This window comes from Bufo bufo, chromosome 2, assembly GCF_905171765.1.
Source record: "Bufo bufo chromosome 2, aBufBuf1.1, whole genome shotgun sequence".
Lineage (NCBI taxonomy): Eukaryota > Metazoa > Chordata > Amphibia > Anura > Bufonidae > Bufo > Bufo bufo.
This window is the reverse complement of record NC_053390.1, coordinates 445,791,746-445,808,549: the sequence shown is the minus strand read 5'-3', so window position 1 is coordinate 445,808,549 and position 16,804 is coordinate 445,791,746. Positions and strand designations below refer to the sequence as shown.

Genomic DNA, 16,804 nt, shown 5'->3' with positions numbered 1-16,804 from the left:
ATGCAGCACACCGCTCTGACACACTGGACACATGCAGCACACCGCTCTGACACACTGGACACATGCAGCACATACCACTGACACACTGGACACATGCAGCACACCGCACTGACACACTGGACACATGCAGCACATACCACTGACACACTGGACACATGCAGCACACCGCACTGACACACTGGATACATGCAGCACACCGCACTGACACACTGGACACATGCAGCACATACCACTGACACATGATCACATACAACCCCTTTAAAGTGCTTCCGTCAGCAGATTTGTAGCTATGTAACTGGCTGACCTCTTTTGTGTGCGCTTGCCAGGTTAAGGCATCTGTGTTGGTCCCATGTTGATATGTGCCCGCATTGCGGGGGGAAAATGAAGTTTTTATATATGCAAATGAGCCTCTAGGAGCAATGGGAGCTGGGCCATTGCTCCCAGATGCTCATTTGCATATATTAAAACTGCGGGCACTTATGAACATGGGACCAACACAGATGCCTTCAGCTGCCAAGCGCACATGTAACAGGTAGACAGTGTCATAGCTACAAATCTGCTGACAGATGTCCTGTAACCTGACCACTTCCATATTCGGTGGTTATAGCTCCGTTTACAGATAGTGAAAGCCACAGTGCTCTCCCAGATCTCTCATATGATACCCTACGGACCGCAATAGCTTACACTGGGGTCCATTGGGTTCCGGTGCAGTGTCTGTCTTTTTACGGTAAACACAGATGTGAACAGAACCTAATGCACCAAAATGGCCTTTATATTTCTGCTTATCTTTGTGATTTGGAGTTTTTAACTCTGTTCAGTATGTGCAGTCGCTGGAATGTCTCTAGCCGATACCAGTGCATTCCCAGTTTTGATGGGACGTTACATTTTTCCATGTTCCGTTGTAATTATATGCAAGCTGATTACAGAAAAGGGAAATGGATGCAGGTTATAAGTACTTTGTGCATGGAAATACTCGAAAGCGGAGTGCTGGCTGACACATCCAACAGGCACCTTGGGGCCCAATGTGTCACCAGCACTGATAGATTAAATGGAGGGTCTGCTAGAGGGACCATTACAGTATCTGCTGAACCGTCTTGTCGTCTGCATGTTGGAATCGCTGCTACCCTGTCATTAACAATCAGTATTATTTACTATACTTGTCAGACCCTAAGACACGTAAAAATATATAAACTGTAGAGGGAAAATTCTTTCTTCCTGCATTGGGGACTAGACATTGCAGAACTGACTGTAGCTAGTTGTGGGGTTGTTTAGAGCTGGCCATACACATTAGATCTACGTCAGTGACTATAGATGGTTGGCTGACCATCTAATGCAGGCATCCTCAAACTGTGGCCCTCCAGCTGTTGCAAAACTACAACTCCCAGCATGTCCAAACAGCCTGCAGGTATCAGCCTACAGCAGGGCATTGTGGGGGTTGTAGTTTTACAACAGCTGGAGGGCCGCAGTTTGAGGATGCCTGATCTAATGTGTACGGCATCCTCCCAACTCTCTCCTGATAGCTGCATTCGAAGTAGATAAGGATTGGGTATGCTGGATTTCAACTGCCCAATCCATTTGTTCTCAGGTCTGGCAGTGGCTTACTTGCCTGTCAATATTCATGACATAGGCATGTGAGGAACGGGAGAGATGGCTGTCAGCCAAACTAGTGCTTGGCCGAAAATTATCTGTGTATGGCCAGCTTGAGCCACCCTGGGCACATATCTAAACATAAAAAAGGTTTAGTCCTGCAGGGCAAAAATATTTAGTGCTCAGAATGGTGTAAATTAATAAAATAAAAGAATATATGCTCACCCTCACAGAACCCCAGCTGCTGCTGTGCTCATGCTTACCGGGTACCTGCTGGTCTTTCTGGTCTGGGCTCAACAGACAAGAAATCGCAGTTGATGACCGCTCAGCCAATCAGTGGCTGAGGCAAGTCCATTGTTGCACCAGTGATTGGCCAAGTGGTCATCTCCTGCCACTTCCTGTGTGTCAAGTTCAGACCAGAAAGTGGTGACCAAGAAGGACCAGTTTTGTTTTACGCTTCAGTACCTGCCTTGATAGGAATGTATCATCAGCAAATGGCTTTATTTGAATCGGGATATTTTAAACATTTAAAAAAACTATCTATTCTAAACAAAACAAAAAACATAAAAAAAAAAAAATATGTTCTAGCTGCCACACTAGCCACTCAAGCAGGCAATTTCTTTCTGTAGCTCACTTGTCAATACATGTCATTTTATTATTATTTATAAAGGTGGGGGACTTATTCGTGACAGTATTATACTGCTGAAGGCTTAAAGGGAATCTGTCACCAGAATCATCACCATTAAACTAAAACTATTGTCTTGTAGCACTTACTACCTCCTTTCCAGATGTGCTTTCCTTTCCTTGCTGCTTGGTTTCTATCTTGAAAAAATCCACTTTATTCCTTATGCAAATGAGCCAGTAAGGTGCCCAGAGGGGCGTTATTTATGTTCAAAGGTGCCCAGGAACACCCCCATTGAGTGCCCAGGCCAGCCCTCCAGCAGAGCTCAAGCACGCCTCTCCTCGGCTCATACTCTACGCCCCCAGCAGCGCCCTTGTCCCCCCCTATATCAATAACAGCAGAGAACCCCGCCCTTGCCTTCAGTGTCACTGACCAATCTCGCCACGATCTTCCAGCAGCGGATGAAACCGTCACTGGGCTCGGCGCCTGCCCAGTAAAACATTTGAGGCTGATGTCCTCAGTTCCGAACACTGCCTGCACCTCCACTCTTCCGGTTCAACTGAGGGAATCGGCCTCCAATGTTTTACTGGGCAGGCGCCGAGCCCAGTGACGAATTCATCCTCTGCTGGAAGAGCGAGGCGAGATTTGTCAATGACACAGGAAGGCAAGGGTGGGCGGGGTTCTCTGCTGTTATTGATATAGGGGGGACAAGGGCGCTGCTGGGGGCGTAGAGTATGAGCCGAGGAGAGGCGTGCTTGGGCTCTGCTGGAGGGCTGGCCTGGGCACTCAATGGGGGTGTTCCTGGGCACCTTTGAACATAAATAACGCCCCTCTGGGCACGTTACTGGCTCATTTGCATAAGGAATAAAGTGGATTTTTTCAAGATAGAAACCAAGCAGCAAGGAAGGAAAAGGACATCTGGAAAGGAGGTAGTAAGTGCTACAAGACAATAGTTTTAGTTTAATGGTGATGATTCTGGTGACAGATTCCCTTTAAATAAGGCAGGAATTCAAATGTAGGTAATATTTAATAATACTAAATATTATAATAACGATAAAATGTCAGTATTACTGTGCAGGGATCACAGTAAAAAGAAAACCCTAAAAATAACAGTGAATTGCGTTGTTTTGCACTCTGTCATCCCCAACATTTTTTTAAAAACAATGTACTGATGTATCCCAAAAAGGTGCCATTAAAAAATACAACTCGTCTCCCATAAAACAAGCCCTCACAAAGCAATGTCAACGCAAAAATAAACAAGTTATGGCTTCTGAAACACGAAGATCAAAAAACAAGAAAAAAAATCACTAAGTACCAAACTGAACGTGTCATCGGAAAATGACCTATTGTTTAAATCACGTTTTTGTGTTAAACACATTTCTAATTTTTGTTGATTTTTTTCTATTTTTTCCATGTCACTATCTATATTTAAAAATATATATGCACACATAATCCTAGAATTATCACACTGCCCACTAGGTCTCATAATAGGTCATGATTTCCTGTTCTGTACAGGTACCTTTTCAGCAGTCATTACCATTATCACCATGACAAGCAACACCCCTGTACAGATAAGACACGATCCACCATTCACAATAGGCAATATCACAGCTTATAAGCCCCCCCCCCAATCTCTCAGAAAACAGTGGGGTCCCCTGCTATTCATTGTGTCTATGGCCCATGTAGCTGCTCTCAAGAAACAGGAATTTTCATTTATTTTTTTTTTGTTTATATAGTGACATGAAACGTTTTCCAGCAGAAGCCATTCATACTTAGAGTACTGTACCTTCACAGTACAGTTCAAATCCGACAGGCTCTTAGGCTCTTCACGCTGCATCTAGCGGTATTTGTGCGTCCGGAAAGCACCCATAGCACCGCCAGATCCCATTATAGTCCATGGAGATCTGGCGGTGGATGGCAGAATCTGGCAACTGTAACTGTACCCTTACCAGCCATATAGTATCATCCGGACAAACAAACGTTGTAGAATATTTGTATTATGTTGCTTCGAATAAACATGGGCTTCTTTCCTATATGTGATGCAGATTGTGCAGATGTCTAAACTGGCATGAAGTGGCTGAGCTCTAATGAGTGCCAGCTCTGCAGAGGAAGCAACTTAATGAGTTATTTGCAGCAACCTCCTGGAGAGTAATTAGGACAATAACAATGGCATAAATGAAACATTTCAGACAATAGGATACAATAAAATAAGCGTAACTGGACGTCCAAAATACATCCCTAGTACTGTAATGGGCAAGCAGCGAAAGTTCTTGAAGTCAGCTTCCCAAAATTGCATTGCAAAATGGTCTTCTACAGGGGTGGTCCTTTCAAAGAAGATGACCTGTATGCAAAGTATATGATGGTACTGAAAATCTGTCAATCTGATCTAGATAAAGAGGTATAAACACAAAAAACTGTGGGCCCAAAGTATCAAAAATATATTCACTTTATTAAATAACATCTATTAAACAATGGAGAAAAAAGGCAAGATGAAATGAAGATACATAGAGAAGCAAGGGGCCAAGCAAACGGCTTCGTCAGGAGGTGAAACGCGCGTCGAGGTCTTGCGCTTGGTGTTTCACGCGTCCTCTGGATACACCATGTCCTCGGGTACGTTCGCTATATAATGTGACTAGAGCTATACTGTTACGCCATATGGTTCATACTAGATAAGTGTCATACATTGAAGCTGGGTGACGGTATTGATTCATCCCTTAGTGTATTTCATACATAGTCTCTGTGGACCGGTGTGCCTCACATCTAACTGTGGTCAGTGTTCTCCTTTTTAATAGTATTTATATTAACAATCATTTTTTTCACTATATTTTTTATTAATATTTTTTTTTTCCGGACCACCTTCATGTGAGGCACTGTGTGTTACCTTCATTTAGAGATTGTTATCATAATCTCGCGAGAGACATGGTCATCCAGGGAGGCTTGGCCCCTTGCTTCTCTATGTATCTTCATTCCATCTTGCCTTTTTTCTCCATTGTTTTATAAATGTTATTTAATAAAGTGAAAATATTTTTGATAATTTGTGCCCACTGTTTTTTGTGTTTATGACATTGTGCGTAGTTTTGGTGGGGCACGGTACTGTCATCAGTAGACAGCGAGGTTTTGTAGGTTTATATGTACTAGATAAAGGGGTAGTCTGCTAATGAGGATTCACTGTATCTTACAATTGACATAAGTTATAACATTAAAAAAATGTGGGAAAATGTCTGTCATCCATGAAACATTTCCAGATACTCATTTTTGGTTAGCTTGGTCCATTAAAGGGTTTCTATCACTTCGTTTCACCTATTTAGCTTTCAGACACTAGCGATCCGCTAGTGTCTGCTTTATCTAACCATCCTAATATAAGAGCTTATTGTCCTGCCGTTTAGCTAAAAAAATAACTTATATAGATATGCAAATGAGCCTCTAGGTGCTATGGGGGCGTGATTAGCACCTAGAGGCTCCGTCTACCTTAACAAACTGCCGCCGCCCAGCGCGTCCCTCCAGCCCGCCCATCTCCTCCGGAATGCGATGCTCCTCGTATTCGGCGCATGCGCAGTGAATGTCTGATCGCTTCCCTGCTCAGACATCTCCACTGCGCCTGCGCCGATGACGTCATAGTGCTCCGAGGAACAGGCGCAGTGGAGATGTCTGAGCAGGGAAGCGATCAGACATTCACTGCGCATGCGCAGAACAGAGACGCGCACGGAGAGGATCGCTTCAGCTGGAGATGGGCGGGCTGGAGGGACGCGCTGGGCGGCGGCAGTTTGTTAAGGTAGACGGAGCCTCTAGGTGCTAATCACGCCCCCATAGCACCTAGAGGCTCATTTGCATATCTATATAAGTTATTTTTTTAGCTAAACGGCAGGACAATAAGCTCTTATATTAGGATGGTTAGATAAAGCAGACACTAGCGGATCGCTAGTGTCTGAAAGCTAAATAGGTGAAACAAAGTGATAGAAACCCTTTAAGTGGATAAAAATGTGCCCTCCTTTTAATCCTAAATCATCTACTCCAGAAGAATGGACAAAGCTAATGTTACAGACCACTTTGATGATATGTGGAAACTCAGAAATGGAGAGTAAAGAAGGTTGAAAATTCTTCTTGAGACATTACTGGGCATCAAAACCTTATCTACACCATGTAGTGTTTCCTGAAAGGTAGCAGGGATTGGTATCAGAGTAAATGGTACAACCAGGCTCGGGCTGGTCCACAGTTCATCAGTTGAATCCCCTGTAGGGCCTCTGACAAGGTGGGCCCCCAGTCCTCCACCCCTGCACAAATGGCCCATGGCCCAGTAGACTGACTGCACTACTACATACAGGCACCAGCCTATACTTGTATAAAAACTGGGTATATTATTTAACAAACTACGCAGGTTATTATCATACACGCATCAGGTGGTGGAGAAGACTTCTAGGCACAGAGGCAGGTCAGCCAGTATCCTCTTTCCTCAAGGACCTCCATAATGAAGCATCTTGACTATGTTGCTGCTGTGTGAGCAAGCAGTACTTACACGTAGCTGTAGAGTGGGCCCCCAGAACGAATTTCACTGGTGGCCCTAGGCACCCCAGCCAAACACTAGGTACAACATATGGGGAAATGTAGATACATCACTTCAGGCTCCATTTTGAGCTGGCTCAATTAACTTGGCAAGATTTATCTAAGCCTGTAGTACACATACTTGGTGACATTCTTATGATGAATTTACCATTTTATTCTAAAGATAGCGTATTAAAGGGGTTGGGTCATCTTGGATTATCATTAGGATATGCCACCAATGTCTCATATGTGCAGGTCCCACCTCTGGGACATCTCTAGAACAGGGCCCCCAAAACGAAGAACAGTGCACTGTGCATACGATGCATGCTGTCGGTTCACTTTTATGGGAGCTCTGAAAGGAGCTGAGCAGTCACGCTCGGATATTTCCCAAACTCCCATAAACGAGAATGGAAAGTGCACTGTGGGAAGTGAATGGAGGGTGGCCACTCTTGCACGGTGCGTCCTCGTTCACTTTGGGGACCCTTTCTAGAGATAGGTGCGGATTTAGAAATGGGACCTACACCTATTGGATGGGCCAATCCCTTTAAACCATTTACGGTATATTAGTATGCACAGCAGTGCTCCCAGAGGACGATTTCCACTTCCAACTCTAAATTATACCTATCTGGGTTCCAGACTGTTAAAGGGGTCTGCTCTGAACCTGGACATACTCCCATTTTCACCCATGCAGCCCCCCTGATATGGGCATCGGAGCATTTCAAGGATTTTTTTCAGACTATAAGACACGCACCAGGTTCAGACAGCAGAAAATATACTTCAAAGTTCAAACTAAAACTTCCCTGGTGGTCTAAGGAAGTGAAGAGGTGAATCTCACTAACTTTGGCTTTGATATATCACAAGCACGGTAATGGTCTTCCTATGTTGTCGTTTAACATGAGGGGAAAGAAATTCTTCACAATGTACCGTAGCTAACATCTTTATCACTTCCACAGACACAAAGCACATCCGCCTTATGGCTGTCAACAGCGGTTATAGAGACAGCTCTACCGCTAAGAAGAGCGTCTGCACAGTTCTCAGCTCATCCATAGTACGTTATCAGGCACCATGAATGCTCTCCTTTTTCTTATGAGAAACTACATTGTAAAGTCTGATAAATAAGGTACTTTCTATTTCATAGTGAATGGCATAGGCATTCCAGGGAATGTGAGAAATTAACAAAAAAATTCTTACCTAGTTAATCCCCCAACATTCTAGGCCCAGTGCTCCATGTGGTCTATGCTTCTAGCACTGCAGTGAATACATGCCTGACAACTCCATGTGTCCTCTGCAGCTAAATCCCTGGCCTCAGTAGTCATGTGTTGTAATCAGGATGTCACTGACACTTTGCACAGAGACCAACCTGGCTACTCAGGTGACCACTGAAGCCAGTGATAAGCTGCAGAAGTTATGCAGAGTAGTTGTCGCGCTAAAGCATAGACCACTGGGACGGTGGCACTGGAATAGCCAGGGATTAAGCAGACGACGAAGGGGATACCAGAAATGCGTTGACAGTTGATTGTTTTACCAACAAACTTGGAAAATTTAATATGATGGCTCTCAGTGGTGAAGTTAGGGTTGGTCGATATACCGCGGTATTAAAAAAACGGCGATATGGCGATATCGCTGTTTCCTAATTACCGCTGTATTTTGTGACGTCATAGAAGAGGTCATGTGCGCTGACCGCTTCAAAATCTGCATCCACGGCCACCCGCCCCAGCATGATTCTATACCAATTGCTGCCCGCAGCGGCTACCCCGACTCCTCCATGCAGGCTCCGCCCACTGACGTCTGAATCAGATGACAGGCGAGGCTGCGCAGCGCAGGACAGGACAGGAGCGCCACCAACACTTCTGCTTAGAGCCTGCAATACACCTTCTAGTAGGAGATGATACACAAGAATACTATAAACCACTCGTTCTGGTACAGAATTAACCCTGTAATGTTTTTGTTGTTACTAGAAGTCAATTGACTAGTTACAGATATCCAAAATGGTGAAAAATGACATATAAAAGCATAACAATTAACGTCTCCTTGTGGCTCCCTGGCTGTCCCCATACAGTATAACGTCTCCTTGTGGCTGCCTGGCTGTTCCCATACAGTATAACGTCTCCTTGTGGCTGCCTGGCTGTCCCCATACAGTATAACGTCTCCTTGTGGCTGTCCCCATACAGTATAATGTCTCCTTGTGGATGCCTGGCTGTCCCCATACAGTATAACGTCTCCTTGTGGCTGCCTGGCTGTCCCCATACAGTATAACGTCTCCTTGTGGCTGTCCCCATACAGTATAATGTCTCCTTGTGGCTGCCTGGCTGTCCCCATACAGTATAACGTCTCCTTGTGGCTGTCCCCATACAGTATAACGTCTCCTTGTGGCTGTCCCCATACAGTATAATGTCTCCTTGTGGATGCCTGGCTGTCCCCATACAGTATAACGTCTCCTTGTGGCTGCCTGGCTGTCCCCATACAGTATAACGTCTCCTTGTGGCTGCCTGGCTGTCCCCATACAGTATAACGTCTCCCTGTGGCTGCCTGGCTGTCCCCATACAGTATAAAGTCTCCTTGTGGCTGCCTGGCTATCCCCATACAGTATAACGTCTCCTTGTGGCTGCCTGGCTGTCCCCATACAGTATAACGTCTCCTTGTGGCTGCCTGGCTGTCCCCATACAGTATAACGTCTCCTTGTGGCTGCCTGGCTGCCCCCATACAGTATAACGTCTCCTTGTGGCTGTCCCCATACAGTATAACGTCTCCTTGTGGCTGTCCCCATACAGTATAATGTCTCCTTGTGGCTGCCTGGCTGTCCCCATACAGTGTAACGTCTCCTTGTGGCTGCCTGGCTGTCCCCATACAGTATAACGTCTCCTTGTGGCTGCCTGGCTGTCCCCATACAGTGTAACGTCTCCTTGTGGCTGCCTGGCTGTCCCCATACAGTATAACGTCTCCTTGTGGCTGCCTGGCTGTCCCCATACAGTATAACGTCTCCTTGTGGCTGCCTGGCTGTCCCCATACAGTATAACGTCTCCTTGTGGCTGCCTGGCTGTCCCCATACAGTATAAAGTCTCCTTGTGGCTGCCTGGCTGTCCCCATACAGTATAACGTCTCCTTGTGGCTGCCTGGCTGCCCCCATACAGTATAACGTCTCCTTGTTGCTGCCTGGCTGCCCCCATACAGTATAATGTCTCCTTGTGGCTGCCTGGCTGCCCCCATACAGTATAACGTCTCCTTGTGGCTGCCTGGCTGTCCCTGTGGCGAAACCAACCTCGCCACGGTGTTTTGGAGGGGGCTGTTTGCCAGCCTCCTGCCCCAGGATTATGGCCCATACTAACTTTGAAGGAGAAGACAGACCGGCCACACAGCTTAAATCTGTGGAACTGTTTTGGGCAGGAAAGCCATGCTTGCGGCCGGCCAAATGTGACTTCCATGGAATTCGGGAAACCCTGCTCGGATCTGGGTGATTTTTGGATATGTTGTTCACCCAGATCAGAGCTATCCATGGATGTATACATTATGGGGGTATGTGGGGTTTTGGGGTGTTTTCTGTGTTTTGGGGAAAAATGTGTGTTTTCTGTCTGTGAGTGATTAAGTTAGCCCATTACGTTTGCTAATTGTATTTTGTTGATTGTGTCTCAGACAATGCCAGTGTGTTAGTTAATTGCGTCTCAGACAATGCTCATTGTATTTTGTTGATTGCGTTACAGACAGAGGGAAGGGGATTTTGTTTACAATTGCTGGGAAGGTTTGAATACTGTAAATGCATGTGATTGGCTGTTTTTACAAAACCCTGTGGGTGGTAACCTTGTTGGAGGTTGTGTATAAATCAATGCTTGTGTGTTCAAATAAAGAGAGTTCCTGTTTTTATACCTTCATGAAGTTTTGGCTCATGTTTGGGGAATGGGATAACTACACTCTTGGGGATTGCTATATCACAATACTCCCCTGAGTATAAGCTCTTGTAAGAGCTTGTTCATGGTTCCTGCTCTCTGCATTTAGGAGAGGTTCACCCACTGGAGCCTGGAGCCTTGTCGTAGGTCCAGGGTGGGTAGGAGACGGCGAGACCTCCACCAAGCTTCGGCGGTTCGTGGGGTCTGCAGTGCTGACGGTGTCAAGTGGAGTGCTTGGAGTCCTCTGGAAGCACTAGGAGCATCTATCAACGGAGGTACCCGGTCGGGGTGCTAGGCGTTTCGTTACATTGGTGGCAAGCAGTGGGATGGCGTCCTAGTGAGAGGAGAAGCAGCTCGGAGACACCGTTCGTGGATTTCCAAAATTGAGGGCAATGCTAGTATCCGTACAGCACCCCTGGCTACAGCAATATGGATGCCGTTGGTTCCTGCACAGCATTCCATGAGGAAGATCACCCGGATTACAGGGATGCCGAGCGGAAAGGCGTATGGCACCAGGCCCTGGAGGACGTGCAGCGTCGGAGGGGTGAGAGTCTTCCCAGTGAGGAGCAGAGATTACGAATGCGATTGGCGCTGCGACTACCTCTACTGGGAGAGCAACCATTGACGGAGTAGGTGTCAGAGCTTGAGACACTGGTATGGCAGGAAACCTGGCTGGATGACGCTTACCAAGCACTATGGTGGGACACAGTACGACAGTCTCCATGGATGGAGGAGTACGCCAAGCCCGAAGGTGAGGAATATAATTGCCCTGGGATATTGTGGGAGTCTTTTGAAGACATTGACTTTGGGAGCACAGAAGAATCTAGATTTTGGGACATTACTGACTACAGGGGGGACTTGTACAATTGGCCTACAACTAGTGGGGTGAGGGCAGATCTGACCTTTCTGGTCCAAAGGGAGTGGGAGCTGGAGCAAGATTATCAACAGTTGTTTCGCTCCATTCAAGCCCAGCGCAAGATACAAGACAGTTGGATACCAGGCCCAGACCTGCAGCCCTACCCCTGGCAAGTCACAGCTGAGGTATCCCCTACTTCCTCACCAACTGTGGAGGTAGGGGACTTCATAGACTGGTACTGGGAGGAACCCCAGTCGGCAGGTGGAGATGGGACCGTAGTCACTCCCCCGGCCCAACAGGGTGGCTGGGGAGGCGGCCCAGATCCCCAACTGCCACTGGGAGTACAGGGAGAGGAGATTGTCGGTCCCTCATCTCTGCAACAACCAGAATCACGGGTAGTGGAGACAGTCGGTCTCACTCCCCAGCGGCAGTGTACTTTGAAGGGAGAGGAGACAACCGGTCTCTCTCCCCAACCACAGGGGGACAGCACCCCTAACTCCGATGGTGCAGATGGGACCGCAGTCTCTGCACCAGGCCTACCGGGATGCTGGACGGCCGTACGGATCCCCCACCAACCCTGCAGGAATGCCAGGAGGAGGTAAACGATCCCTCCTCTCCACAGCTGATCCGCAACAAGGTCCTGGGGGCAGGATTCCCTGACCCCATCCCAGCGGAAGAGCTGGCATCTGGGCAGAGCGCAGTCGGCCTCTGCCCTCCCCTATCCTCTTCTCCAGAGCCGGACTTCCCACAGGCTACCCCAGCGGAAGAGCGGGCATCTGGGCAGAGCGCAGTCGGCCTCTGCCCTCCCCTATCCTCTTCTCCAGAGCCGGACTTCCCACAGGCTACCCCAGCGGAAGAGCGGGCATCTGGGCAGAGCGCAGTCGGACTCTGCCCTCCCCTATCCTCTTCTCCAGAGCCGGACTTCCCACAGGCTACCCCAGCGGAAGAGCGGGCATCTGGGCAGAGCGCAGTCGGCCTCTGCCCTCCCCTATCCTCTTCTCCAGAGCCGGACTTCCCACAGGCTACCCCAGCAGAAGAGCGGGCATCTGGGCAGAGCGCAGTCGGCCTCTGCCCTCCCCTATCCTCTTCTCCAGAGCCGGACTTCCCACAGGCTACCCCAGCGGAAGAGCTGGCATCTGGGCAGAGCGCAGTCGGCCTCTGCCCTCCTCTATCCTCTTGTCCAGAGGCTGACTCCCCACTGGCTACCCCAGCGGAAGAGCTGGCATCTGGGCAGAGCGCAGTCGGCCTCTTCCCACCAAGTACCTACAGATCCAAGCTAGCGAACCACAAGGAAGCAAGGAGTAGCAGATGCCCACTCAACCGCTGGGGACATACAGAACAGAGTCAGGCCACAAAATTCAACAGGTCCAGTATTGGGTTGTGGGTGGACTGCCAGACTAACTCAGGTACTGACCGGCATGAGGTCAGGTATCTGGTTAGTCTTCCCTGGGAGGGGGAGATGTGTGGCGAAACCAACCTCGCCACGGTGTTTTGGAGGGGGCTGTTTGCCAGCCTCCTGCCCCAGGATTATGGCCCATACTAACTTTGAAGGAGAAGACAGACCGGCCACACAGCCTAAATCTGTGGAACTGTTTTGGGCAGGAAAGCCATGCTTACGGCCGGCCAAATGTGACTTCCATGGAATTCGGGAAACCCTGCTCGGATCTGGGTGATTTTTGGATATGTTGTTCACCCAGATCAGAGCTATCCATGGATGTATACATTATGGGGGTATGGGGGTATGTGGGGTTTTGGGGTGTTTTCTGTGTTTTGGGGAAAAATTTGTGTTTTCTGTCTGTGAGTGATTAAGTTAGCCCATTACGTTTGGTAATTGTATTTTGTTGATTGTGTCTCAAACAATGCCAGTGTGTTAGTTAATTGCGTCTCAGACAATGCTCATTGTATTTTGTTGATTGCGTTACAGACAGAGGGAAGGGGATTTTGTGTACAATTGATGGGAAGGTTTGAATACTGTAAATGCATGCGATTGGCTGTTTTTACAAAACCCTGTGGGTGGTAACCTTGTTGGAGGATGTGTATAAATCAATGCTTGTGTGTTCAAATAAAGAGAGTTCCTGTTTTTATACCTTCATGAAGTTTTGGCTCATGTTTGGGGAATGGGATAACTACACTCTTGGGGATTGCTATATCACAATACTCCCCTGAGTATAAGCTCTTGTAAGAGCTTGTCCATGGTTCCTGCTCTCTGCATTTAGGAGAGTTTAACCCACTGGAGCCTTGTCGTAGGTCCAGGGTGGGTAGGAGACGGCGAGACCTCCACCAAGCTTCGGCGGTTCGTGGGGTCTGCAGTGCTGACGGTGTCAAGTGGAGTGCTTGGAGTCCTCTGGAAGCACTAGGAGCATCTATCAACGGAGGTACCCGGTCGGGTGCTAGGCGTTCCGTTACAGTATAATGTCTCCTTGTGGCTGCCTGGCTGTCCCCATACAGTATAACGTCTCCTTGTGGCTGCCTGGCTGTCCCCATAAAGTATAATGTCTCCTTGTGGCTGCCTGGCTGTCCCCATACAGTATAATGTCTCCTTGTGGCTGCCTGGCTGTCCCCATACAGTATAATGTCTCCTTGTGGCTGCCTGGCTGTCCCCATACAGTATAATGTCTCCTTGTGGCTGCCTGGCTGTCCCCATACAGTATAATGTCTCCTTGTGGCTGCCTGGCTGCCCCCATACAGTATAACGTCTCCTTGTGGCTGCCTGGCTGCCCCCATACAGTATAATGTCTCCTTGTGGCTGCCTGGCTGCCCCCATACAGTATAACGTCTCCTTGTGGCTGCCTGGCTGCCCCCACTGGAGCCTGGAGCCTTGTCGTAGGTCCAGGGTGGGTAGGAGACGGCGAGACCTCCACCAAGCTTCGGCGGTTCGTGGGGTCTGCAGTGCTTACGGTGTCAAGTGGAGTGCTTGGAGTCCTCTGGAAGCACTTGGAGCATCTATCAACGGAGGTAACCGGTCGGGGTGCTAGGCGTTCCGTTACAGTATAATGTCTCCTTGTGGCTGCCTGGCTGTCCCCATACAGTATAACGTCTCCTTGTGGCTGCCTGGCTGTCCCCATAAAGTATAATGTCTCCTTGTGGCTGCCTGGCTGTCCCCATACAGTATAATGTCTCCTTGTGGCTGCCTGGCTGTCCCCATACAGTATAATGTCTCCTTGTGGCTGCCTGGCTGTCCCCATACAGTATAATGTTTCCTTGTGGCTGCCTGGCTGCCCCCATACAGTATAACGTCTCCTTGTGGCTGCCTGGCTGCCCCCACTGGAGCCTGGAGCCTTGTCGTAGGTCCAGGGTGGGTAGGAGACGGCGAGACCTCCACCAAGCTTCGGCGGTTCGTGGGGTCTGCAGTGCTTACGGTGTCAAGTGGAGTGCTTGGAGTCCTCTGGAAGCACTTGGAGCATCTATCAACGGAGGTAACCGGTCGGGGTGCTAGGCGTTCCGTTACAGTATAATGTCTCCTTGTGGCTGCCTGGCTGTCCCCATACAGTATAACGTCTCCTTGTGGCTGCCTGGCTGTCCCCATACAGTATAATGTCTCCTTGTGGCTGCCTGGCTGTCCCCATACAGTATAATGTCTCCTTGTGGATGCCTGGCTGTCCCCATACAGTATAATGTCTCCTTGTGGCTGCCTGGCTGTCCCCATACAGTATAATGTCTCCTTGTGGCTGCCTGGCTGCCCCCATACAGTATAACGTCTCCTTGTGGCTGCCTGGCTGCCCCCATACAGTGTAACGTCTCCTTGTGGCTGTTTCCATACAGTGTTACGTCTCCTTGTGGCTGCCCCCATACAGTGTAACGTCTCCTTGTGGCTGCCCCCATACAGTGTAACGTCTCCTTGTGGCTGCCCCCATACAGTGTAACGTCTCCTTGTGGCTGCCCCCATACAGTGTAACGTCTCTTTGTGGCTGCCCCCATACAGTGTAACGTCTCTTTGTGGCTGCCCCCATACAGTGTAATGTCTTTTTGTGGCTGCCCCCATACAGTGTAATGTCTCCTTGTGGCTGCCCCCATACAGTGTAACGTCTCCTTGTGGCTGCCCCCATACAGTATATAACGTCTCCTTGTGGCTGCCCCCATACAGTGTAATGTCTTCTTGTGGCTGCCCCCATAGAGTGTAACGTCTCCTTGTGGCTGCCCCATACAGTGTAACGTCTCCTTGTGGCTGCCCCATACAGTGTAACGTCTCCTTGTGGCTGTTCCCATACAGTATGTTTCCTTGTGGCCCCAAGTGTTTTTTTCTTCTAAATGGGCATTTATCGCAATATATATCGTTATCGCGATAAATTTCTTAATATCGTTATCGTGGGAATATTTTTGATATCGTCCAACCCTAAAGTGAGATCAGCAAAATGAGGAGAGTAATAATAATGTCAATAATACTGAGTTGGCTTGCACATGCATACGATTCCATGTGCATTATCTTCTGCTCTCCAGAGATTTTTTTTATGTTTTTATGCTTCCACTATTGTAATACAATTATTTACTAAAACATGTCAGGAGTTGTGACAGGTCCTCTTTGACATGAGTTGCTTAAAGCACCAAATGAACAGCACTTACCTCTTCCCATTGATGAATATACCGGATGAGCCTGGAAAGTCGAAGTAACCTAAGTAGACTGAGAATTTTAGTAAACCTCACAATTCGTAAAGCACGGGCAGTCTTGTAGACTTCAGAGTCAATTCCTTTTTCTACAATGAGAAATATGTAGTCCACAGGAATGGAGGATACAAAGTCCACCACAAACCATGTGCGCAAATACTTGCGCTTGATCTTTTGTGGATCCAAGATGATTTCAGTGTTGTCCTCAAACACAATACCTGTGCGGAAGTTCAGGACCAGGTCCATAAGAAAGAAGGTGTCCGACACAACATTAAATACGATCCATGGTGTGGTTGTCTCTTCTTTGAAGAAAGTGATTCCCACAGGGATGATTATGAGGTTCCCCACCATGAAGAGTAGCATTGAGAAGTCCCAGTAAAACCTACAGACAGAAGAGAGAATAGTAAGATTAGGAGGCCCTCGATTTTATCACTTAAGATGCCCACTAGATCTCTCACAACTTGTTTGTCTGTGGGAAATGTCAAGAACACATCAGCATACAAAAAACAATTGTTAATATTTGCTCTGAAGTCAGAACAGAATTGACTAATGTTATCGATCAGAAATATTACTGTCGTTATTTTAGGATATCTAAAATTGCTGAAAATCAGAAAATAAAGACTGTAGAGTCAAGGTACGATCTCAAACTCTATCTACAAGAAGAGTCAGAATAGAACTTGCAGACCTCCAAACTGTCCTGTATCCAGCGGACATACC

The 16,804-nt window shown here is 47.9% G+C and overlaps 1 protein-coding gene across 1 annotated transcript in view; it reads right to left on the bottom strand.

Moving 5' to 3' along the window:
* The window catches only part of HCN2 (hyperpolarization activated cyclic nucleotide gated potassium and sodium channel 2), a 132,062-nt gene that overhangs the window by 66,384 nt on the left and 48,874 nt on the right, over window positions 1–16,804 (bottom strand). The window contains exon 2 of the mRNA XM_040417516.1: window positions 16,046–16,469. Within this exon, the coding sequence (XP_040273450.1) occupies window positions 16,046–16,469 (424 nt within the window). The remainder of the gene's footprint in view (window positions 1–16,045; window positions 16,470–16,804) is intronic.